Source organism: Phalacrocorax carbo, chromosome 21 (genome assembly GCF_963921805.1).
Source record: "Phalacrocorax carbo chromosome 21, bPhaCar2.1, whole genome shotgun sequence".
Lineage (NCBI taxonomy): Eukaryota > Metazoa > Chordata > Aves > Suliformes > Phalacrocoracidae > Phalacrocorax > Phalacrocorax carbo.
Window position 1 is genome coordinate 8,860,727 of NC_087533.1, and position 21,546 is coordinate 8,882,272.

General features: G+C 52.6%; 3 protein-coding genes across 3 annotated transcripts; 2 read left to right on the forward strand and 1 right to left on the reverse strand.

Moving 5' to 3' along the window:
• Window positions 1–24: 24 nt before the first annotated feature.
• On the forward strand, window positions 25–9,814 carry VPS11 (VPS11 core subunit of CORVET and HOPS complexes). Its single transcript, XM_064470936.1, has 16 exons — window positions 25–207; window positions 499–647; window positions 835–970; window positions 2,018–2,181; window positions 2,283–2,530; window positions 2,916–3,117; window positions 3,399–3,550; window positions 4,531–4,717; window positions 5,142–5,285; window positions 5,812–6,000; window positions 6,302–6,463; window positions 6,934–7,073; window positions 7,383–7,585; window positions 8,361–8,532; window positions 8,644–8,866; window positions 9,536–9,814. The coding sequence occupies exons 1-16, from the start codon at window positions 54–56 to the stop codon at window positions 9,698–9,700; spliced, it is 2,790 nt and encodes a 929-aa protein (XP_064327006.1). The 5' UTR covers window positions 25–53; the 3' UTR covers window positions 9,701–9,814.
• Window positions 9,815–10,004: 190 nt separating this feature from the next.
• On the forward strand, window positions 10,005–20,542 carry HMBS (hydroxymethylbilane synthase). The gene is made up of 14 exons (XM_064470777.1): window positions 10,005–10,156; window positions 10,239–10,292; window positions 12,045–12,117; window positions 12,838–12,887; window positions 12,987–13,042; window positions 14,167–14,244; window positions 14,568–14,645; window positions 15,853–15,928; window positions 16,636–16,749; window positions 17,080–17,118; window positions 18,147–18,266; window positions 18,509–18,562; window positions 19,191–19,277; window positions 19,478–20,542. The coding sequence occupies exons 1-14, from the start codon at window positions 10,133–10,135 to the stop codon at window positions 19,649–19,651; spliced, it is 1,077 nt and encodes a 358-aa protein (XP_064326847.1). The 5' UTR covers window positions 10,005–10,132; the 3' UTR covers window positions 19,652–20,542.
• On the reverse strand, window positions 20,459–21,309 carry LOC135316665 (histone H2A). The gene has a single exon (XM_064470778.1). The coding sequence runs from the start codon at window positions 21,240–21,242 to the stop codon at window positions 20,814–20,816; it is 429 nt and encodes a 142-aa protein (XP_064326848.1). The 5' UTR covers window positions 21,243–21,309; the 3' UTR covers window positions 20,459–20,813.
• Between the last annotated feature and the right edge of the window lie 237 nt (window positions 21,310–21,546).

Consider the following 21,546-nt stretch of genomic DNA (forward strand, 5'->3'; position numbering starts at 1 on the left):
GCCTCGTGATCCGATGTCACGTGACAGCGCGGTGGGCGCGGCCCCGCCCCAAGATGGCTGCCTACCTGCAGTGGCGCCGCTTCGTCTTCTTCGACAGGGAGACGGTGAAGGAGGCGGCGGGCCCGGATGGGGCCGGCGGGAAGCCCTTCGCGCTGCCCCCGGGCATCGCCGTCTGCGACTCGGGCCGGGGCAGCCTCGTCTTCGGGGATATCCTGCGCGGCGGCGGGCGGCGGGGCCGGGCCGGGCCGGGCCGCAGGCGGGTCCCGGCGCTGTCTGGCGCGGGCAGGGCTCCTGCCCGGGCTTGCGGGGGGCCGCAGCGTCCTGCGCTTGGCTGCCCTTCGCCTGCCTCAAACCCGCCCCTGGGCGCTGTGGCGCGTTTGCCGTGGCCTCCCCAGGGGTCGGACTGAAGCAGGCGTTAGGGCCGCTGGTTCTGGTCCGAACCGTGGAGGTTTTGTGTGGTTTTCCTTTTTTCCCTTTAAGTACCTTAACTGTGATTACATATGGAAGGTCAGATCTGGTTTTTGCCTCGCTCCCTGCAGCTCAGCAGTTTCCAAGCTTACAAGCTGAGGGTAACGCACCTGTACCAGCTGAAGCAGCACAGTATCTTGGTTTCTGTCGGTGAGGATGAAGAGGGCATTAACCCGCTGGTAAGTCAAACGACAAAGAGGGCAATGCGTTTGTGTTAGTGTTTTTCTTATGATAAGGGAGATCGACCAAGGTAATTCCAGCAGTCCTAAGTAGCTTGCGCGCTCTGGACGCTGTCCCATTTGATGCCAGGCCTGGGGCCTCCTCATACGTCACGTTTTGTTTATGCCGGGTTGTCGTCGTTCTCAGGTTAAAGTCTGGAACCTGGAGAAACGGGACAGCGGCAACCCTCTTTGCACACGAATTTTTCCAGCGATACCGGGTAACAAGCCCACAGTTGTCTCCTGCCTAACCGTCCACGAGAATCTTAATTTCATGGCTATCGGTAAGTAAAACTGAACTGTGGTCGCTTGAGACAAACATTGCCATCCTTACTCAGATGTATGGAAAATGAATAGCACAAAAATCAGCTGAGAACACCCCAACAGTTTTCCTTCTCGCACAGTTTTTACGTGACCCTCGCAGAGAGATGGTGTATCTTGCACTGTCGGGGAGCTTGAGAAGATAAGTTTAGCCTGGGTCTGTGTATATTACAGCAGTAGCTTTGACGCTTAAAAGGGAAGCACGTATTTTTAGTTGATGTTGTCTTCCCCCGCCAGTCAGTGAGGTGACACGCGTACTGAACTTAGTATTAGATTCAGCTTTTGTTGTAGTACGGGAAAAAAACGTAGGTTTTGTGATACCTAACATCACAGAGATTTTTTTCAAGCACTGCATTAGAAACCTTTTTTAAAAAGAAAAAAGCTGATTTCCCTTTTCAGATTTAACCATTCCTTTGTAATGTTTCTTGCCTAACCTCTGGTAGAGTGAGAGCAGTAATGTTGTGAGGTTACAAGCGCTTTCAGCGAGCTGGTCCCCATGCTGAAATCAAAAAGCTTTCCGTATGTGTGTTGTGCCCTTCCGCCCTGGAACAACTTGCAGGACTAGGGCTGTTGGCAAGCTGTGAAAACCGCGCCTTTTACTTGCTCTTAGGAAGTCTCCGGCTAGCCTTTTTTCAGCGCGTAGTGTGTTTTGAATAAGCAAGTGAATTAAAATGATAGCTACAACTGGCGGATGAGAAAGCTGGTTGTAAAACGAAGTGCAGACTGACGTAAAGAAAAGTAACCTGTGAGCGAAGCTTGTGCGTGGAGCGCGTGTTGAGCCTTGCCGAACAGTGAGATCCTGCGTGCGGTCGGGCGGCAGCTCTGAACCAAGACGGGAGCGATTGGGGGTGGTTTGGCACGTGCTTCCTTGACATGAGGACCTGTGGCGATCCTGTTAATACCTTGCTGGCGAGCACGGTGTTGTCGCTGACTGGAGCCGCCCTGACTTAGGCTGGATAACGGTTCAGGCATGCCATATAAGTAACAGTTTGGTCTGTCCCCTTCGCCAGGCTTTGCAGATGGTAGTGTTGTACTTACAAAAGGAGACATCACTCGAGACCGGCACAGTAAGACCCAGATCCTACATGAGGGCAGTTATCCCGTTACCGGCCTTGCTTTCCGACAGTCTGGCAAAACAACGCACCTGTTTGTGGTGACCACGGAGAACATCCAGGTGGGGAGTTAACTGGAAAAAATGAGGCTCTGAATCACACATTGCATTGGCTTCAGAGTCTAGTTCGGAGTGATCCCCGAAACCTTATGTTTCCTCTGTAGTCTTACATGCTTTCAGTGAAGGACTATCCTCACCTGGAGCTGGACACTCACGGTTGTGGATTGCGCTGTTCATCCCTCAGCGACCCCTCCCAGGATCTCCAGTTCATTGTGGCAGGAAACGAATGCGTGTACCTTTACCAACCAGACGAACGTGGCCCTTGCTTTGCCTTCGAGGGACAGAAGCTGATTGTTCATTGGTATCGGGGGTACCTCGTCATTGTCTCCAAGGACCGAAAGACTTCTCCGAAGTAGGGCTCCTCAGAACAGATGAGTTCTCTTCTTGCTTTCCCTCTTTTTCCGCCTTCCCTGTGCAGCTTTGCTCTTGGGGGCCAATTGCATCTTTGCCAGGGGTGATTAAGATTCATCCGGACCCCTACATCACCTAACTCCCGTTGTGAGAGTAGTGCAGTTAAGCATGCTGAACGAGTGGGATTTTTTTTCCGGTCCTATGAAATTCTCAGTCTAACACTTAGATGGAACTTGTGTTCGTGGTGCTTTCCCTCTGGGTCCCCTTAATTTAACTGCCCAAATGAACCCCGTTTGTCTTGCTCTCTGGATACCCCTAGTTTGCGTAGGTGTCAAGAATTCAAGCTACGGTCTCCTTGCTTTCTAAAACTTTCTTCTGCTCTCCAGGTCAGAGTTTGCTGGGAATGAGGCACAGAATTCGGACAAGCAAGTCCTGAATATCTATGACTTGTGCAACAAATTCATTGCGTACAGCTCGATCTTCGATGATATAGTAGACGTCTTAGCAGAGTGGGGTTCTCTGTATGTGCTGACCAGAGACGGGAAGATTCACGTGCTGCAGGAGAAGGATACACAAACCAAACTTGAGGCACGTAAATCTGTTTTGTTCTTAGTCTCTGCCTTATGTCTGCACGATTGTACTGGCTCTGCAGATTGAAAAGTCAAACCGTTCAGGTGAGCGAGTTACGCAACAAGCGACCTGATAGCTCCTCAGCATGACCAGTGTTATAAGGCGTTCGGTGCTCAGAAGCCCGGGCGTGTGTAGGTATATGGCACCAAAAAGGAGAAATGACGTGTTTTCCAGGTGCCTCTGAACTCGTTTTGTGGGTGGCACTTCCCTCATACTGCTCTCGGCGTGTATTTTAACAGATGCTATTCAGAAAGAACTTGTTTGAAATGGCCATTAACCTGGCCAAGAGCCACCACTTGGACAGCGATGGTTTGTCAGAGATTTTCCGGCAGTATGGCGATCATCTGTATAACAAGGGGAACCACGATGGAGCCATCCAGCAGTATATCCGGTAAGTGGGGGCCCTCTGGAGCCAGACCATGTGGTACAGGTGGGAGCTACAGAGGCCTCGATTTCCGTTTCAGCCCGGGAATAAAAACCAAACCAAACCAAAAAGGTGTGACTTGAGGTGAAAATTCTATTAGTAGAGAGAAACACGTCAGTGAGATTAAAACCTCAGAAAAAAAGTTGCTTGAAAAAGGCGCTGTGCACCTTAGGATAAAGTTCTCCTCTTCGATTGTATTTAAATGCGAGTAGTGAAGGCACATTGGGGTGGAGTGGGGTCTGATGGGGGCATTACAAACAAGGGGTCGTGGCAGGTAAGGTGGACGGTGTGATTTGACCAAGTGTGGCAGTCATCTTGGAAAACCCTCAAACAGCTTAATGTAGGTTTTACAACATCTTGGGTGTTTTAAAATGTGGAGCGGCCCGTTTTGGGGCTTACTGGCAACTTCACATTCGGTCTCTGTAAAATGCCAGAGTGTGTTACGTTCACGTAGAACTGAAACTTTGGAGTCCCGACGTCTAGCGAGAGTCGGCGTGTATTTTGTCGTTAGCCGGCACTGGGTGTCGGGGTAGCCGTGGCTAAACTGCTCCTTGTGGGCTTACGTGTTTCAACTCATTGAGTCGAGTTGAACTCATTCAAACGGACCTTCAATGCAGTGAAGGAAAATGTAGCTTTTGTTCCCCTTTTCTGGGCTTCCCAGTTAGCTGTGGTCAGAGCATCGTCCGTCTTCTCGCTGCCTCCTTTAAAGGAGGATGAACTCCGTGTGTGCTGTTGCCATCGTCCCGACTGCAGCCTTTGTAGAGGCTTGGTTTGTTTCACTGTGCGTGTGGGTGGGCGGTCAAACGCTGTAACTAGTTGTTACCTCTGATGCGCAGCTGAGTGGTCCGAGAGGGTTAGTGCCTGCTGAAGTTAAGGCTTCTTCGTGCTCTGTTGTTAATTTCTGTTTCTTTTGCCTCACTGGGCATAACGGGACGCTTCCCTCCCAGAACTATAGGGAAGCTGGAACCGTCTTACGTTATTCGGAAATTCCTGGACGCTCAGCGCATCCACAACCTCACTGCTTACCTGCAGACGCTCCACCTGCAGTCCCTGGCCAATGCAGACCATACTACGCTTCTGCTGAATTGCTATACCAAACTCAAAGACAGCTCCAAACTGGAGGAGTTCATTAAGGTATTCTGGGGAAGGTGAAATCGTGCAAAGTTGTAATGTTGTCGTCATCAATTAAGAAGGGGGGGCGGTGACATTGTAAATTGGCTCTGGTGGGGCTGTTGAGAGACAGAAGAATGGATTTGTCCTTCGGTACCTTTGTCTTTGCTCTTTATTGCTTGGCTTTATTGCCAAGCTCTTGGTTACACTCCCAGTTTGCCTGGCTTGCCACCTGCCTGCCTCTGCAGCGTGCTGGCTTTTGCCAGCGTGACTGGCAAGCTAACGAGAGGCGGTTAGACTTCTTCCTTTCTGCACATGTGATCTTTCCTTTGCCTGAGAGGTACGAAGTCGTCCCTGCTCTGGCTTTCCTCCTCTTACGTAAATGATTGTCGCTTGTGGACTGCGGGAAGGTTGCTGAAGGACTGCCTTTCTGCTTCTGTCCTTGTAGACGAGTGAGAGCGAGGTCCGCTTTGATGTGGAAACGGCAATCAAGGTGCTTCGTCAAGCAGGTTACTACTCCCATGCTGTGTACCTGGCGGAGAAGCACGCACATCACGAATGGTACCTCAAAATCCAGCTAGAGGACATCAAGGTGAGGAGACATCATTGCTCCCGTGTTCATAGTGGGGAGAATACCGCTTCTCTAGCCTCCCCTTCAGTGAGATTCCCATTTTGCTGACCGCTTCCCCGTGGCTAGCGTGCTGACGGACTGCCGAGGCAGCAGTAACCACGCCTGCTGCCGCTTGTGTGTCGGCTTTCTAGTTTTGGTTTGTGCGGTAGACTAGGGGTGGAAATCAGAGGGGCATTTTCTGTTTCAGATGTGGCTTTTTACAGTGCCCTTTAAGAGGAGCGAGGGTGGTTAGTGAGGGAATGAATCTAAATTGCGCTCTCTTTCCCCTGAGCCACATTGGTGGTCTTCCCCAAGGAGGAAAACAAGCAAGAATAGGGAACTAGGTGATAATTCAGAGCACACGGCATTCAAGGTGTACTCACAGCACGCCTGCAGTGCTTTCTGGCCTCACCTCAAAGTGGAGAGCAGAGGCCAATGTTACGTGACCTTTTTCATTTGTTTGTTTTTAATGTTTTGGGGGGTTTTTTTTGGTTGGCTGCCTCCACAGAACTACCAAGAGGCTTTGCGCTACATTGGAAAGCTGCCTTTTGATCAGGCGGAGAGCAACATGAAGCGGTACGGTAAAATCCTGATGCACCATGTCCCTAACGAGACCACGGAATTGCTGAAGGTCCTTTGCACTGATTACCAGCCGTCGGGAGACAACGAAGGCCCTGGGATGCTGGAAGGGAAAAAGGTACGGTGACTGAGAGTTGTTGCTCTCGAGAAGTAGCTTCGCAGCAAGCGAGTGCTCCTGCAGGCCTTGTGGCACGGGCCTGATGTTTTGGGTTCAAGGCGAAGCCCTGTCCTGGTAGTCTCAGAGACAGGAGGCCGCTTAAAGCTATTGCTCAGAGCCGATTCCTGCCCTTATTGGCATCCTGTACCGTGCTGTATCTGTTGCGTCAGAGCCTGGGAACGAGCCCTCCGCACGGCCGGGGAGAAGCGCCGGTCTGGCTGCGACCGATCTGGGTGCCTGACTTCTCCCGGCTGTGTTACAGGCTAATTCGGAGGAGTTTATTCCGGTCTTTGCAAACAACTCCCGAGAACTGAAGGCTTTTCTGGAGCACATGACTGAGGTGCAGGCTGACTCTCCGCAGGGTGTCTATGACACTTTACTGGAACTTCGGCTCCAGAACTGGGCACACGAACAAGACGAGCAGGTTTGAGCTCCTCCAGCTTTGTCTTTTGAGAGGGGGATTTGGTGTCTTTAAACCCTACCTGCTAACCCGTAACCTTTGCAGATGGGCTTCGATAACATCGGGCAATACATATGCTGTGCTGGGCAAGTGGCACGTAAACGGGAAAGCGGCCTGCTAGCTGGGAGAATACGTTCAGTGAGGCTGAGCTTGTTTTGTATGAATCTCATTTAAAGGCAGATTGGAGACAATGCAACCTCTGTGGGCAGATGCCTCGCCCACAAAAGTAGCTCCATTTGCTTGCCTGGGTGTCTGAGGATGCTGGCTGTTTGGGCAAGAGAAACCACATCCTGTTTGCTTAAAAGGGGTAGAGGGCAACCAGCAAAACTGTCCTCCTCTTCGAAGGAGCTGTGAATTGCTGTCAGGTCTTGGTGCAAAGTGTTCTCTTGTGTGCCTGTGTGTTCCTCTCCCTGACCTCTCCCCTTTCTCTGTAGGTCAAGGAGAAGCTGCACAATGAAGCCCTCACCCTCCTGAAGAGCGGAAGGTTCAAAACGGTCTTTGATAAGGCCTTGGTCTTGTGTCAGATGCACAATTTCAAGGATGGTGTGCTCTACCTCTATGAGCAGGGCAAACTGTGAGTGTTGCTCTTGTCTGTAGAGTCCTGTCCCTCCCCCCCAACCCCGCAGGGGTTTCTGAGCCGTAAACGTCCCTGCCTTACAGTGGTAACAACCTTTTTGGTATCGCAAGATGGGAACTGCAGATCATTGCTCAGCTGAAAATATCTTGTTGTTAGAGGAGGGCAGTTATGTGGATAGTAAATGACAGACCTGTCTTGGCTTCTGTGTGCTCATCTGGGGATTGCACGGCTGGGTGAAAACCTGAGGTCCCTGTAGCGTCCCAAAAGGAGAGAGTGTTGCAGCTGACGAGTCTCTCTCCCCTGTAGCTTCCAACAGATCATGCACTACCACATGCAGAATGAGCAGTACAAGAAGGTGATCGAGGTGTGCGAGTTGTACGGAGACCAAGAGGCTTGTCTCTGGGAACAGGCTCTCGGCTACTTTGCGCGGAAGGAGGAGGACTGCAAAGAGTACATTGCTGCGGTGCTGAAACACATCGAGAACAAGAATCTTATGCCTCCGCTGCTTGGTAATAATGGCATGTGGCAGACAACCCCCTGCTCCCCACCCCCCCACCCCAAATGCAAACCGGTTTATAGCACGCTCTGTAGATTAGAAATTTGAGAGAAGCATCAATGAAGTTTGAGCCCGCCGTTTGAAGTAGTACCCTGCTCCATAGGGAAAGGTGATGCCAGTCACAGCTCCCTAACTAGGGAAAAAGATCTGCGGTATCAGGTGTAGAATCACAGAATCGTTAAGGTTGGAAAAGACGCTTAAGGTCATCGAGTCCAACCACTAACCTATCACTGCCAAGCCCACCACTAAACCATACCCTCAAGCACCATGTCTGCCCTTCTCTTAAATACCTCCAGGGATAGAGACCCAACCACCTCCCTGGGCAGCCTGTTCCAATGCCTGACAGCCCTTTCGGTGAAGAAGTTTTTTCATAGTCGTAGAGATGGCTGCGCGTGACTTCTGCCCGGTCGGCGTGGGGAGGTGAGGGGCTTGCTGAAACTGCCGCTGTGCCCTAGCGCAGAAGTTGAAATGGAATCCAACCCTCTAGATGCTTGCTTTGGCCCTTTTGGTCTGAGCTAGCCAAGCGTGCTCCCAGTCACCTGTTTCTGGGAGAGGTCAAACTGAAACCGAGTCTTTAAAGGAGCTCTCTGATCCGGTAAGAATGCTGACCGCCTTGGCCTGTAAGTGGCCTCTTACAGGAAGGGGGCCTGTCTGGGGAGGGCTAGTGCAGCTGCAGGTTTTTTTTTTTTTTTTGCTTGTGTTTAAACTAACATTTCGGTTGCTCTCAGTTGTGCAGACGCTGGCTCATAACTCCACGGCCACGCTCTCTGTGATTAAGGATTATCTTGTCAACAAGCTGCAGAAGCAGAGCCGCCAGATAGAGCAGGATGAGCAGAGAATTCAAAAATACCGAGAAGAAACTACGAGGATCCGCCAGGAGATTGAAGAGCTAAAAACAAGGTGTGGGACTCTGTGCTGTCTCGTCTTTTGTAGGGTAGAGCTGTTGTTTTCTTTTATAGAGGAAAATACACATTGTCTTTCTCACCCTTCTGCCTCCTCGTACTCTCTCAGTCCCAAGATCTTCCAGAAGACCAAATGTAGCATTTGCACGAGTGCCCTGGAGCTGCCATCAGTCCACTTCCTGTGTGGTCATTCCTTCCACCAGCATTGCTTTGAAAGCTACTCGGAGAGCGATTCAGAATGTCCAACTTGCATGCCAGAAAATCACAAAGTGACAGACATGATCCGAGCCCAGGAGCAGAAGAGAGATCTGCATGACCAGTTTCAGCATCAGGTAGGGAAACAATGCCTGTCTCGGCAAGCTGGGAAAAAAAGAAAGGGCTTTACATTAATTTACAGATCCCCAGAGGCTGGTAGAGAAGGGTAAGGCCGAAAGTGTTTTGTAAACAAGGTCACGTTAACTGCAAGTAATGAGGCATTAGGCCCTAGCGTGGCTGCGTTATGTATAGGGCATAAAGAGTCCCCGATGCTCTGTGAAGATGGAAGAGAAGCACGTCTCACTTAGCCCTGAAACGTGACAGCTAGTCAACACGCTGTACGGAACGAGAAAGGAAAAACGTGGTGTGAATTGGGATGGGATTGTACCGCTGGGGTACACCAAAAGCGTTGTGTCCGCATGCCCAAGGATGAAGTAGTAAGGTAGAGAATGGGGTAGTGCTTATGCCACGTTAGTGCACGTTAACGCACATGGGCACCAGAGCTGCGGAGGCGATCGCTTTCTGCTTAAGGTGATTGTTCATTACCTTTTAAGTGCATGCCTCAACTGTAGGATTTAAACAGGAGGTGGAAACTTAGCAGAGGTGGCCGCTCATGTGGCACCTGCATTGAACTGGCAGAATAGCCAAGGAGCGCCGTGGGCTGCTGTGCCCCTCGTAACGAGGGCGAGAGGGGAGGGGAGAGGCGCCGGAGGCTTTTGCTGATGCCGCTGCTTTGTGTCCGGCAGCTCAAGTGTTCCAACGATGGCTTCTCCGTTGTCGCCGACTACTTTGGTCGAGGCGTCTTCAATAAGCTTACCCTCATCACGGACTTGCCCTCGGGAAAGGCGGCAACAACGATTGAGGCCGGCCTGCAGCGGGAGCTGCTCATCCACACCAAGCGCAGCACCTGAGCCCTGCCCCGAGCCCTGCGGCGGTGCGGGGCTCCCTGTGGGGCCGCGGCAGTCTGTACCCGGGCTTCCCCCTCACCCGGCCCTCGGGCCTACAATAAACCCGCCTCGCTGGGCGCTGGGCTGGTGTGCGGGGCCTCTGCGGGCGGGGGCGCGGCCTCTGCGGGCGGGGGCGCGGCCTCTGCGGGCGGGGGGCGCGGCCTCTGCGGGCGGGGGCGCGGCCTCTGCGGGCGGGGGCGCGGCCTCTGCGGGCGGGGGCGCGGCCTCTGCGGGCGGGGGCGCGGCCTCTGCGGGCGCGCAGAGGGGGTGGGGCCGCCGGGGGCGTGGTCTCCGGGCTCCCTGAGCGCGGCGCTGACGGGGGCGGCCGGACGTGACGCGCGGGGGCGGGGTTCCGCCGTGCAGCGGCGCGAGCAGAGCTGAGGCCGCGGCGGTGCCATGGCCGAGCCGGACGCGGCCGCCGTGAGTCGGGGTCTCCGGGGGGGGGGGGGGGCGGGCGGTGCTGGCTGCGGGGCGGGAGCTGAGCCCTTTGTTGCCGCCGCAGGGCGAGAACGGCGTGGGCGGCAGAGCGGTCCGCGTGGGCACCCGCCGGAGCCAGGTAGGCGGCGGCGGCGGACGGCGGGGCTGGGGCGGGGGAGGGCCGGCCTCGGACCCTGCGGGTGCCGGCGGCCCGGGCCGCAGCGGCGGTGGCGGCTCGGCCCGGCCCGGGGGGAAGGTGGCCTGGCACCGCGGCGGCTGCTGCGGGCGCTCCCGCTCAGATACAGGCGGGAGGGCAAGGCTGGGCTCGCTCGGAAGACGCGAGGGCTCCCGCTCCGCGGCTCCCTTCGCGGGACCCCTCGGACGAGCCCTGGCAGCGCCGCCCTGGAGCGCGGGTGGCGGCCGGGCCTGAGCAGCGCGGCCTTCGCCGGGGTTCGGGGGAGGAGCGTGCGGGCGCCCTGCGGGGTAGCTGGGCTCCTGCTGTGGGCTTCTAGCCTTGCGAGGCTCCTGCGGCTCTTCCGGGGGGGAAAGACCCCGAGAGCCCAACAGAAACCCCCAACGAGCGATGGCTTCGGCCGGCGCGGAGGACGGGGCAGGGGCGGGCCGGAGGTAGAGCGGGTATCTTTGGGCAGCCGCTGGCAGCAGGGAGGAGCAGCGTGGCGAGGGGAGATAAACGTCCTCCGGGCCTTTGTTCTGAGATAATCTCGTTCGTCCCAGCAGCAGGTCCTAGGAAGAACTCTGCGCTTCCAAGCAGGCGTTGCGCCTAGGCGTCAGCGCGGGACTAGCTGTGCGCGCATACCGTCTCTCCCTGACCTCAGGCTCCTATTTGTAAAGGGAAGCAGCTACTTATGCACGTTTTATGTGTAGGGAAACTACCGTCCTGAGAAGAAAGTTAGTTGCCCTGGGCTACGTAGCTCATTAGTGGGAGAAAAGCTGCAACACCTGTGGCCACTCGAGTCTGCTGCCGCTTGTATGTGGGGAACGATCCTCCGCTGGTGTAATTTTGTTTTTATTTTACTTGCTCCTACTGTTCTTATCTAAGGGAACTTTCTTCCTGCACTTCACTGCTTTAAGACCTGTTGCTTGCTGTGTGTGCAGGCCTAAGCTGTTGCTGTTATTCTTGTCCGTAGAATCTCTAAATAGAGTTCGGATCTTACAGAGGGCTGAGGAGCTCATATTTGCTAGTAACTGTGGATTCTTCCAGCAGGAGATTGAAAACTTACTGGCTTCTCCCAAAACCCTTACTCAGCATTGGTAAAATTCATACTCTTAAAAAAAGCAGAGGGTCCCCAGCGTGCGTTCTGGCTTGTTCTTTCATTACTGAGCAACAGGAGGGTGGTTTTGCTGACCTTTCTGCCCGCTTGCTGACAAGTGGGCGTCTTTCAGCACTCACAACCCGCAGAGGTGAAACCAAGCGGCTCAAAGTTAGGTAGGTAAATGCTGTCTCTGAGTAAGGGCACCAAGGCAGGGTAGAGAAATGGAATTTCCTACTGGGGGACAGCTAGTGACCCTAACAACCCAGCTGGAAGTAGAGCGTGGGAATCCTGACACGCAGTCTTCTGTTCTAGTGGCTCTTCCTACCTTGATAAAATCTTTGATTTGCCTCGTCAGTGCTTGGGTCACAGTGGCACTGGACGGGGGGAGGTGTTATTCCACCACTTAGTCCATAAAACAATGCTCTGGTCACTGTAGGATTTCACAAGGTTCAAGGAGTTTGTACCTGTGAGTGATTTTCCTGGGGGCTACGTATTTCTAACGCTTTCGATTTAGAGAACGTAGGGGTCACGCATGCCTGCCCATCGAAGAATGCTCTCTAGCTACTGTGTGGATGGTGTGCTCTTTGTATGGGGCTTTGCTTTCTGCTTTGTTGCAGCTGGCCCGGATCCAGACTGACAGCGTAGTCGAGATGCTCCGTGAGCTATACCCCGATCTCCGCTTTGAGATTGGTAAGTTCTGTTGGATGTTGCTCTGGGGTAGGCGACAGCAGGAGCCAGCCGCTTATCTTTGAGTGCAAGAGGTGTGTGTAGAGTGCTGCCACACGGATGAGGAGTGGACCCCGCTTATCTAAGAGTGCTGTCTGAATTCGGTTAGGCTGTGTGGCTGAGCAACTGCTGCTGGTTTCTTCTAGGGGAGAAAGGTGGATTTTGTAAGCTCCTGATGACCGAAGCTCTGAGTGTGTCATGCAGACGGTGTTACGTTGCTCCGTTTGAGAGCCCGGTGTCGCTCTGGCTGCACTCCGCTAGGCGTTAGGGATGTTTTCCTGCCTGGGGCTTCAGGAGTTCAACAGCGCAGGAATAATGGTAGTGCAGGAATAATGGTAGCCCAGCCTTGCACTGAAGAGAACTGCTCAGTACCTGTTTACTGGCACTCCAGAGAAACACCATTGGGTCAGCTCTTCCCAAAGCCTGCCATCTTTCCCCTTGCTCTGTTTTTGAGGACAATGAGGGAAGCCTCAACTTCACTTGCCTTGAGCGCAGCGTATTTCTAGAAGTGAGCTGCTCTTCTATTTGTCTTGAGTCTGTGTCACGCAGTAGCTGGTGACGCTGTGCTGCTCCTTACGTGTTACGCTGACGTTTCTGTCGTTACATGTTATGTTGATATTTCCAGTCTGGGCCTACGTGCCCTGACCAAACCTCACCTTTTACTCGTGCTCTCTCCCTGAGCAGTTGCCATGTCAACAACAGGAGACAAGATCTTGGATACAGCACTTTCCAAGGTAAAGGTCGTCTTCTTCCTCTACACAGACATTAATTGTGTTTGATGAGGTATTTGCAGATTTTTCTTTTGTGATTCATGTTTCTCTGTTTACGTGTAGATCGGGGAGAAGAGCCTCTTCACCAAAGAGCTGGAAAACGCACTTGAAAGAAATGAGTAAGAGCTCACAGTTTTCCTCCTGGCCTTTGTGGGGCTCTGTGGATGTCTTTGGCTTGCTGCCTATGTGGTCTAGTTTCCTTCTGTTCTGGTAACCCTCTGGCTAAGAAAGCCTTTGATAAGTCATTGTCCTTTCCACCCCCTCCACCCCCTGCCCTTACCCTGGGCTTAGGCCAGGTATTTTGGAGTTTTTGTGTCACTTGCTTGGCCCCAGCTAGGTTTGTGTTGTGGTGGGTTTGGGGTTTTCTCTTCTTTTTTCTTCTTTCTATTCTTTTTCCCTCCCGCTATTTGTGTGTTATTCGTGCATCAGAGAGGATATGACCTCATCTAATTCCTGCTTACGAGTACATTCTTTTAAAAATACTTTGCTTGGTGGTGTTAACATATTCTATAACGTATTCAGTGTTATCACGTTAATGTTTATTAACATACTTGCATGCTAAATATCCAGGAGCATCGGGCACGGGCAAGTTGTGCTGCTTTCTGGGTAACTTCTTGCTACAGAAAATCTTGTTTCAGGCAGCTGCTGGAGTAGGACTAGTGCTTTATCCCAAGGCGGGTTTCAGTGGCGCTTATGCGTTAGCTAAAGTCAATTTAAAATGGAAGACATTCTTCTGCATCTCTGGCACACAGGCATGTGCTACTGCATTTTCAAGTAAAGTTGACGAAAAAATAACGGAGACTGAAGCATTTACAATGATGTTTGGCCTTGTAACGAAGTAGATAGCGTTTACTTTGGCTAGCTATTATTTTCAGTTTGAGGCCTAGTACCGGACAATGTACTGGTCGCATATTGGTGCGACGAGACTCTCCATGGGAATGTCTCCAGCGTCTTCCCCCCGTTCAACCTGATTGTTGTAACATGTCTTGCATCGCTGCTGGGATGAAGGCGTTGCCTTAATTTTACAGATGGGAAAGGAGAGACAGAGAAAGGTGACGTGGCTTTTCTGGAGTAACACTAGAATTCTATAGTAATTCTGGCCATGGAATCCTGAAATGCCCCCCTGTTTTCCGTATTAATTCCCAGGGTGAATTCCAGTTGTCTGCACATGACCTGCAGGCCTCTGGTAGGTACTGCCTGAGCACAAGCTTTTGTTCAGCAATTACTGTCCTCTAATTTTTAGAGTTGATCTCGTGGTTCACTCCTTGAAGGATCTGCCGACTTCTCTTCCTCCCGGCTTTACCATCGGCGCTGTCTGCAAGTAAGTGTAGGCGTGAGGCTTGATTCTCCAAGGCATTTATATTTTACAGCGTTGGTAACAGTAGGAAAGCTATGGCAGCTCAGGTCCTTCTAGGTGTTCAAAGTTTGACTGTCTTCTGATTAATCTCTGAAACAGTGGAAACACTAGAGCTGTCCTGGTGTTCCATAGCCAGCAGGTTTGCTGGAAATTCTTGCTTTTACTGTGATGATGGGGTATTTTGGAGCCAGGGGCGATTCCTCTGGGGACTGATAGCAGAATTGTTAGGCTCGACGGCCTTCTGTTAAATGACGTGTCAGCCATTCTGCACTTGTGTTATTTTGCAGAAGGGAAAACCCACTTGACGCTGTTGTCTTTCATCCCAAAAACTGTGGGAAAACACTGAGCCTTCTTCCTGAAAAGAGGTGAGTGGGGAGAGGAAGGGGAAGACAGTCAGGTGTGGAAATGGAAGGGAGGATTACTTCCCAGCAGCAAGTCAGTGAACTCCTTGCCTTGTCCTGTAGTGGTTTTATGCGCTGCCTTCCATTAGCTTTCCTTAGACATTACACCGAGCCCACTTGCCGAAAAGGGCAGTGCTGTCTCATGGGAGTGCTGCACCCCGACTGAGGTCGGGTGTCGCGAGCCGCCCTTAAGTTTCAGTGCTTTCTCAAGTTAGACACTTTCTCCTCGCCATCTCCAGAACGAATTCCTGCTCCTTTGCGTTGTGCTCACTGCAGGGGAATGCCTACAATGCAGGCAGGGTGTCCAGTGCAGTATTTTAGCTTGCGTGGGCCTGAACTGTGCTGCTCTTCTCACCCAGCCAGTTCTGGTTTCTTTGTTTTTTTGACATCGCTTCCTTACGGTTCTGCTGGGAGCACAAGCAGTTTCGCTGCTTTGAATTACCTGCCTTTTCACAGAGGTTACTGGAGTCTCTTGTCCCTGAGATAGGTGAGTGAAATTACTCAGATTAAGGTAACTATTAGAAAGATCCCCTCCCGCCCCCCATGTTAAAGTAAAAGAAATAAACCAGCTGTGACGCAAACAGACACTCGTGCTTCTGCGCGTCTGGATAGCAGGAAAATCACGTCTGGTTTAGGTTCCAGGGTACCAGGAAAAGTCAATAGCATGCACCTCTGGAAAGGAAGTGCTTACTGCTCCGACTGGCAGCTTTCTGTGCTTTCCAGTTACACTCCCTGCTCTTTCCAAACATTCTCCTCCCACTGCGTTTCTGTCATTGATGAAGTCCCTCCGTTTTAGTAACTTCAGTTGGCCGGCTGCACCTGGTACAGTTTGAGGCGGCCGAGTCCTTTTTTTCTGTGACAAGTGCTGGGGTCTTTAAATGAGGTTTCGTCAGCCCTTGACCATGGCGAGGGGCCACCCTCTAGAAGCATCTCCTGTAAGTTGGTTGCTTGGGTGTGGCTCGCCTGCATCTAGCTTTGGCCAGGCTTTATGCTAAACCTCCTAGAGTGCTTTCCTTTCTTCTAAGGAGAGAGAAATCATTGGCAGGTTCTTGGATCTTCGCTTCAGTTAAAAAAGAAAAACAAAAAACAGATATGTTTTTTTTGAAAGTTGTGATGTATCTGGGGCTGGAGGTGAGCGTTCCGGACTTCACTGATTTTGTTTTCCCCACAGTGTGATTGGAACCAGTTCGCTTCGGAGAGCAGCCCAGCTCAAAAAGAAGTTCCCTCAGTTAGAATTCAGGGATATTGTATCCTTTCCTGGCAGAATGTGGGAGCTGCGTAAAGCTGCAAGCAGGAGAATATAATTTAATGCAAAATCTAGAATCGAGGCTGACTTACGCCACCTGACCTACAAGAACAAACTGCCTCCTCAACAGCTGCTCTCCACTACTTTCCTCTGAGAGGGGCGTGTAGCGTACCAGAGCCCATCCTATCCTCTTGCTTTCTCACGAGGCTGTAAAGAAGGGGCCGACCTCAATCTAGCTGAGATCCGGCACACGGATGAATTTTACCTTAAGCAGCGTTTGGAAAAACTGCTGGACGGGTGCCTACCGTTGTGTTTGTCGCAGTGGTGTGGCCGAATGCCGTCTGGTTCCCGCTGCCCCGGCTGCGATTTGGGCTGCTGAGCTAGTGGTAAAAGGCGCCGTTGCTTCGGTCCTGGTCACCTCGTTCCCTGCTGTGCAAACGGCGTTGGTGCCTGGCGTTAATGCTGTACTGAAATGCCAAGGGTATCTTTCGAGAGTCAGTGCTTGGATTAATGTTCCGTAATGCAAAATTCTACTTAAAGAAAAAAACTGCCTGTATTTAACACTTCTTTCAGGACGGTGCTCTCACTGAGTCTCGCTCGGAGGCCGTTGGATTCCTTACATTCCCTAAACGCACTCAAGTGAATGCTAAGCGGTTATAGGACTGTTTGCCTGCTTTTTTTTTTATGCTTGCTTAATCACTTCTCCAGAGAGGGAATTTGAATACCCGCTTAAAGAAGCTAGATGAGAAGGAAGACTTCAGTGCCATCATCCTGGCTGCTGCTGGGCTGAAGAGAATGGGCTGGGAGAATCGCATCGGCCAGGTAAGGGACAGCAAAGCAGAAAATGCCACTCTGCCGAACCGTCGCCGCTTGCCGGTCAGACCTTGCGGCTGTCCCGTCGAAGGTGAGCGTGCCCTCTGCCGGATCCATTGCCACGGTAGCTCGTGATTTGGTGCGCGTCAGGGAGAATTTTGCTGGGTTTTGGGTAATTTTTGGTTGGTTGGGTTTGTTTTCTTTGTACAGAAATGTATGCATTTCTGGCACAAAAGGCACAGTATCACTTGATGTTAGAGGTGAGCATAGAATTTGGCTCTCGCTTCCTATATTCTGGACAGCACAGCTTGATGTAACTCTGGTTTTGCTTTCTTCCAGCTCCTAAGCCCTGAGGACTGTCTGTACGCTGTTGGACAGGTGCGTTACGACTTCTGTATCTTGGCCCGCGCTGCGTGTTGAAAGCCGGCAGCAGTACGACGTATCAAAGTACTTAATCTCGCTGCATGCTTCTCGTATGTTCGTTGCCAAAGAACTGCTCCGTCGATCGTTTTTGTTGGCCGTTAGGCTGTTTTAGGTGCAGCTTGCGGGAAGAACGGTAGTCGGGTCTGTTACCTGGTGCGGCGGGGGCTGATCTCCGTCAGTGGTGGGTAACGCGTGGCACAACTATGCCGGGCAGACGTGGGGCGGGCTTCGTCAGGGCCGCTGTTGTGTGGTGCTGGGATAGTTGTGCAGAGCCACTGCAGCACCTTTGCCGTGTCCTAACGCCTGTAGGGCGGAGCTGAAACGCCTGTCCTGGCACGCGTTCTTGGTGCGCTTGTTTCTAGGCAGGCAAACTGTTCCAGCCCGCGCCGGCCGGCTGAGTTTACGCACTGTTGCGCCGTCGGCATCAAACTTGCTAAGCCCGAGCTGGCTAGGCGTTAGTGATTGCAAGCGACGAATCTGCAAACTGAGCCTGAAATAGTGGCTTTGGACCGTGCATTTCTCGGCTACCGTGCAGTGCCTTCCCACCGCCCCTGTCTTGTTTCCAGTTCAGGAAAGAATTATTTTGTCACCGTTACTCATTCAGCACTTGATCTTTATCTTGAGAAAAGGTTGGGAAGCTTGGATGTATCCGGCCTTCTCGTCACGAAGGGACATTGGGATGGGTGCTTCTATACACGCAGTCATAACTGAGATAGCGTAACTGCTTGAGATGACAGCACGACACGAGCGCTTGCCTGAATTAAGTTCTGATTGTCCCTTCACAGCAGCTGCTGCAGGATGTCTCTGCAACCGGTGGATTGTTTTGCCGTTAATTTCTGTCAGCTTCTAAACATCACTCCCTTAGTGAAATGCGTCCAAGCTCTGAGCTCCGATTGATGACCGATGCCGAAAGCGCACAGAGATGCATGAAGTTGAGGAATTATCATGATGGTTATGTTGTGTGTTTCTCTTTCTTCTTCTAGGGTGCCTTAGCAGTGGAAGTTCGCGCCAAAGACCAAGAGATACTGAATATGGTCTCTGCCCTGCATGATGCAGACACCGTGTTATGCTGCATTGCTGAGAGAGCCTTTATGAAACGTTTGGTAGGTGTGGCACCCTTGCTCTTCCACCTGCAGTGGTAAATACTGCTCTGCTAGCTGGCCTGACGCCGTAGCGTGGGAAATCCGTTACGCTTTCCTAAAACTGCGAAATAGAGATCATTTCTGGATTGAGAAGGGCCTGGAAAGCAATAGGCGGGGTTGCGTGCGGCCGAAACTTTTCAGAGGCCTCCGATTTCAACAGTAGGCTGGGTAGGAGCCTCAGTGTTGGCTGCTTTCTGTTTTAGGAGGGTGGATGTAGCGTCCCTGTCGCCGTCAACACCACGCTGAAAGATGGCCAGGTGAGGACTACGTTGTATTTATCTGGGGTTATTTCTGAACGCCTATTCCAGTGTGTGTGTGTTCCCTGAAGGTGACTCTAGTAGATATTGTTATAGCTGCTCAGGGCAGGTAGGCGCCTGACTCGAGCCTTCCAGCTTTGTGTCCAAAGCAGCAGTATGAGAAGCTTAGTCTTCTAGAAAATGCCCTTCTAGCTTCCTACCAAGGGCAGGAATTCCTACCAAATCCCCTCCTGCCCTTTCTTTAGACGTAGTGTTGCCCCAAGATCTGAGTGTCTCGCTTCTGACCCCAGAAAATCAGTGTTTTTACACAATGGAGTGAGATTAAGGAGGTGGGAAGCTAGAAAAAAGTTTTGCTTTTTCCTTGGGAAGTTGCATCTTCCCTAACGGAGTGCTTTCCTGATAGTTGTGTTGTACTGCCATTCTGCTCATCCCCCCGGACTACAAAAGCCTTCCCTCCAGATTTCATACTTTCATAGTTTCATCTAAATCTGTGTGTGTGTAGGTGTTGTTGGGTTGGTGGTTTTGGTTTTTTGTGTTCTGTTTTTTTTTTTAAAAAAAGAAATGGCATAACTGGCTTTCTGCCTGTTTGTTTGACGTAGTGCTAATCCTTTCGGTGTGTCTTTCCAAGCTGTATTTGACCGGAGCAGTCTACAGTTTGGATGGATCAGATAGCTTGAAGGAGACCATGCAGACCAGCGTTAATTATCCCCAGCAGGTACGTGAACCCAGGTGGGTTCAGAATCCAATCCTGAAGCTGAATGAAAAACCCAGACCTTTTGAAACCTATTGCTTTCAGTCTGGTTCCTGGGAAAGTGCTGTTCTTGAGGCTCCTCAGACCACTGGTTTTACCCCCTTTCCACATAATCCTTGCCGGCTCCTTCCCACTGCCTTACCTGCAGGTGTTTATATTCACAGACTGAAGATGGACCGAACGATGATGCGCAGCACGTTGGCATCACGGCCAAGAACGTCCCTGCTCAGGCCCAGGAAGCTGCAGAGAACCTTGGTGTGCAACTAGCTAGTCTCCTCCTGAGCAAGGGAGCTAAGCATATCCTCAGCGTGGCGAGGCAGCTCAACGATGCCCGCTGAGCCTGTGCGGGGCTCGGCACAATCGCTACAACTCGAGCGAGCCGTCGCAGCTGCGCTGTCATCCTCCTTCGGAGGAAGGGATTTATTTAAATGTTGGCACTGGTCTTATCTGATGTTTGGGTGCAAAAACTTGAAATTCGAGGCTGACTCACTCGAGTAGTTTATGCTGTTCAGGGTTTTCATGCCTCTGCATTTCTCTAAATTGCAAAGCGGCTCTTCAAAGTTTTTTTTTTTTTAATAATTTTTGTAGCTAGGAAGGTTAAAAAATAATCTTTAAGCATTCTCCTGTTCCATTTAGGAACAAGCACTTGTTACAGATTATAATCGCACTCAACTGAGGTGGTGCTAAAGCGCTGTACTGTGCTGACAGTACTAAAGTATTTTCTGCAGTCATTAATATTATTTGGGAATAAGAGAAAGAAGTCTAAGAGGAGGATGTTAATAGGCCCTTAATACCAGGTTCCTTGTGGTAAAGCAGCACAGGTGCCACATCCGCCATAGGCCTTGATTAAGGCAAGACATTAATTTTTCAGTTACCAGGTGCAGAGAGGCTGGTGACAACTTAGGAGCTCAGTGGGCAGCCAGCCCCATTTCCCTTGCACCCTTGCCTAAAAGGGTCGATTGGAGACTCATCTGCACCAGCCATCAGGGAGCTGAAGAGGAAGCCTAAATTTGGGCTACTGTGCCTTTCTGCAAGCGTTAGCCCTCTTACTGCGGCTCCTTGCACTCACTCCGGGGCTGCTGTTCTCAGCAGGCCTCGGGCATCACAGTGCCTTGTAGAAACACTGAAAGGGCACCTTACTGGGGTGCGGGGTTGCAAACGAAGCGTCATTTATTCTCTATGCAAAGTCTGCCGGATGTAACATGATAAAACACAAGAGATGATAAGCACCCCAGCGTGAGTGTAAGTCTTTACAGAGCAGCTCTTCGGCCCGCGGCCTTTCCAAGCGGCCTGGGACGGGCGGTTCTTCGCCGCCATGGCCGTGGCCCGCCGGCGCGGCCCCGCCCCCGGGCACGACGGCGGGACGGAGCCCCCCCCCACCCCCGCCCGCCATTCCGGTCCCCCGGTCCCGCCCCGCGGATCGCAGCTCTCCCGGTGAGCGATGGGGGTGGCCCTGAAAAGGGCCTTTGTGGCGCCGGGGTGGCCGGGAGGCAGGCCGCCCTAGTACTCCTGCGACTGCTGCCCGCCGCCCTTCTTGCCGGCCTTGGCGGGGCCGGTGGCTCCGCCGGTCTTCTTGGGCAGCAGCACGGCCTGGATGTTGGGCAGGACGCCGCCCTGCGCGATGGTGACGCCGCCCAGCAGCTTGTTGAGCTCCTCGTCGTTGCGCACCGCCAGCTGCAGGTGCCGGGGGATGATCCGCGTCTTCTTGTTGTCGCGGGCCGCGTTGCCCGCCAGCTCCAGGATCTCGGCCGTCAGGTACTCCAGCACGGCCGCCAGGTACACCGGGGCGCCGGCCCCGACCCGCTCCGCGTAGTGCCCGCGCCGCAGCAGCCGGTGGACGCGCCCGACCGGGAACTGCAGCCCGGCCCGGGAGGAGCGAGACTTGGCCTTCGCTCGGGCCTTACCGCCGCTCTTGCCGCGGCCGGACATGGCACCTGGCGACGCGGCGGGCACGATCCTCTCTACCCGGAGCGCTGCGGCGGAGTAAGGCAGCGGGCCCCGCGCGCAGCCCTTTTATAGCCTTCCGCAAAGTAGGGCTCCGCTCATTGGGTGGTGCCGCCGCGCGTCGCTATTGGTGCCTCCGCCGAAAGAAACTTTTCGCTGATTGGTCACCCGCGCGATGCCACCGCGCTTGCCCCGAGCCTATTGGCAGTGGGGAGCGGCCAGTAAGAAGGTAGGGCGCCAAATTCAAACCGCGGGCGGCGGTTGGTGCGGCCCGGCGCCGCCGGGGCGG

Bases quoted from the DNA above. Each gene is read 5' to 3' on its own strand.
- LOC135316665 (XM_064470778.1), bottom strand. From the start codon at position 21,242: ATGTCCGGCCGCGGCAAGAGCGGCGGTAAGGCCCGAGCGAAGGCCAAG.
- VPS11 (XM_064470936.1), top strand. From the start codon at position 54: ATGGCTGCCTACCTGCAGTGGCGCCGCTTCGTCTTCTTCGACAGGGAG. The intron at 208-498 runs ATATCCTGCGCG...AACTGTGATTAC, and splicing joins GGGCAGCCTCGTCTTCGGGG to ATATGGAAGGTCAGATCTGG. The intron at 8,533-8,643 runs GTGTGGGACTCT...GTACTCTCTCAG, and splicing joins ATTGAAGAGCTAAAAACAAG to TCCCAAGATCTTCCAGAAGA.
- HMBS (XM_064470777.1), top strand. From the start codon at position 10,133: ATGGCCGAGCCGGACGCGGCCGCC. The intron at 14,245-14,567 runs GTAAGTGTAGGC...GTTATTTTGCAG, and splicing joins ACCATCGGCGCTGTCTGCAA to AAGGGAAAACCCACTTGACG. The intron at 16,750-17,079 runs GTAAGGGACAGC...GCTTTCTTCCAG, and splicing joins GGGAGAATCGCATCGGCCAG to CTCCTAAGCCCTGAGGACTG.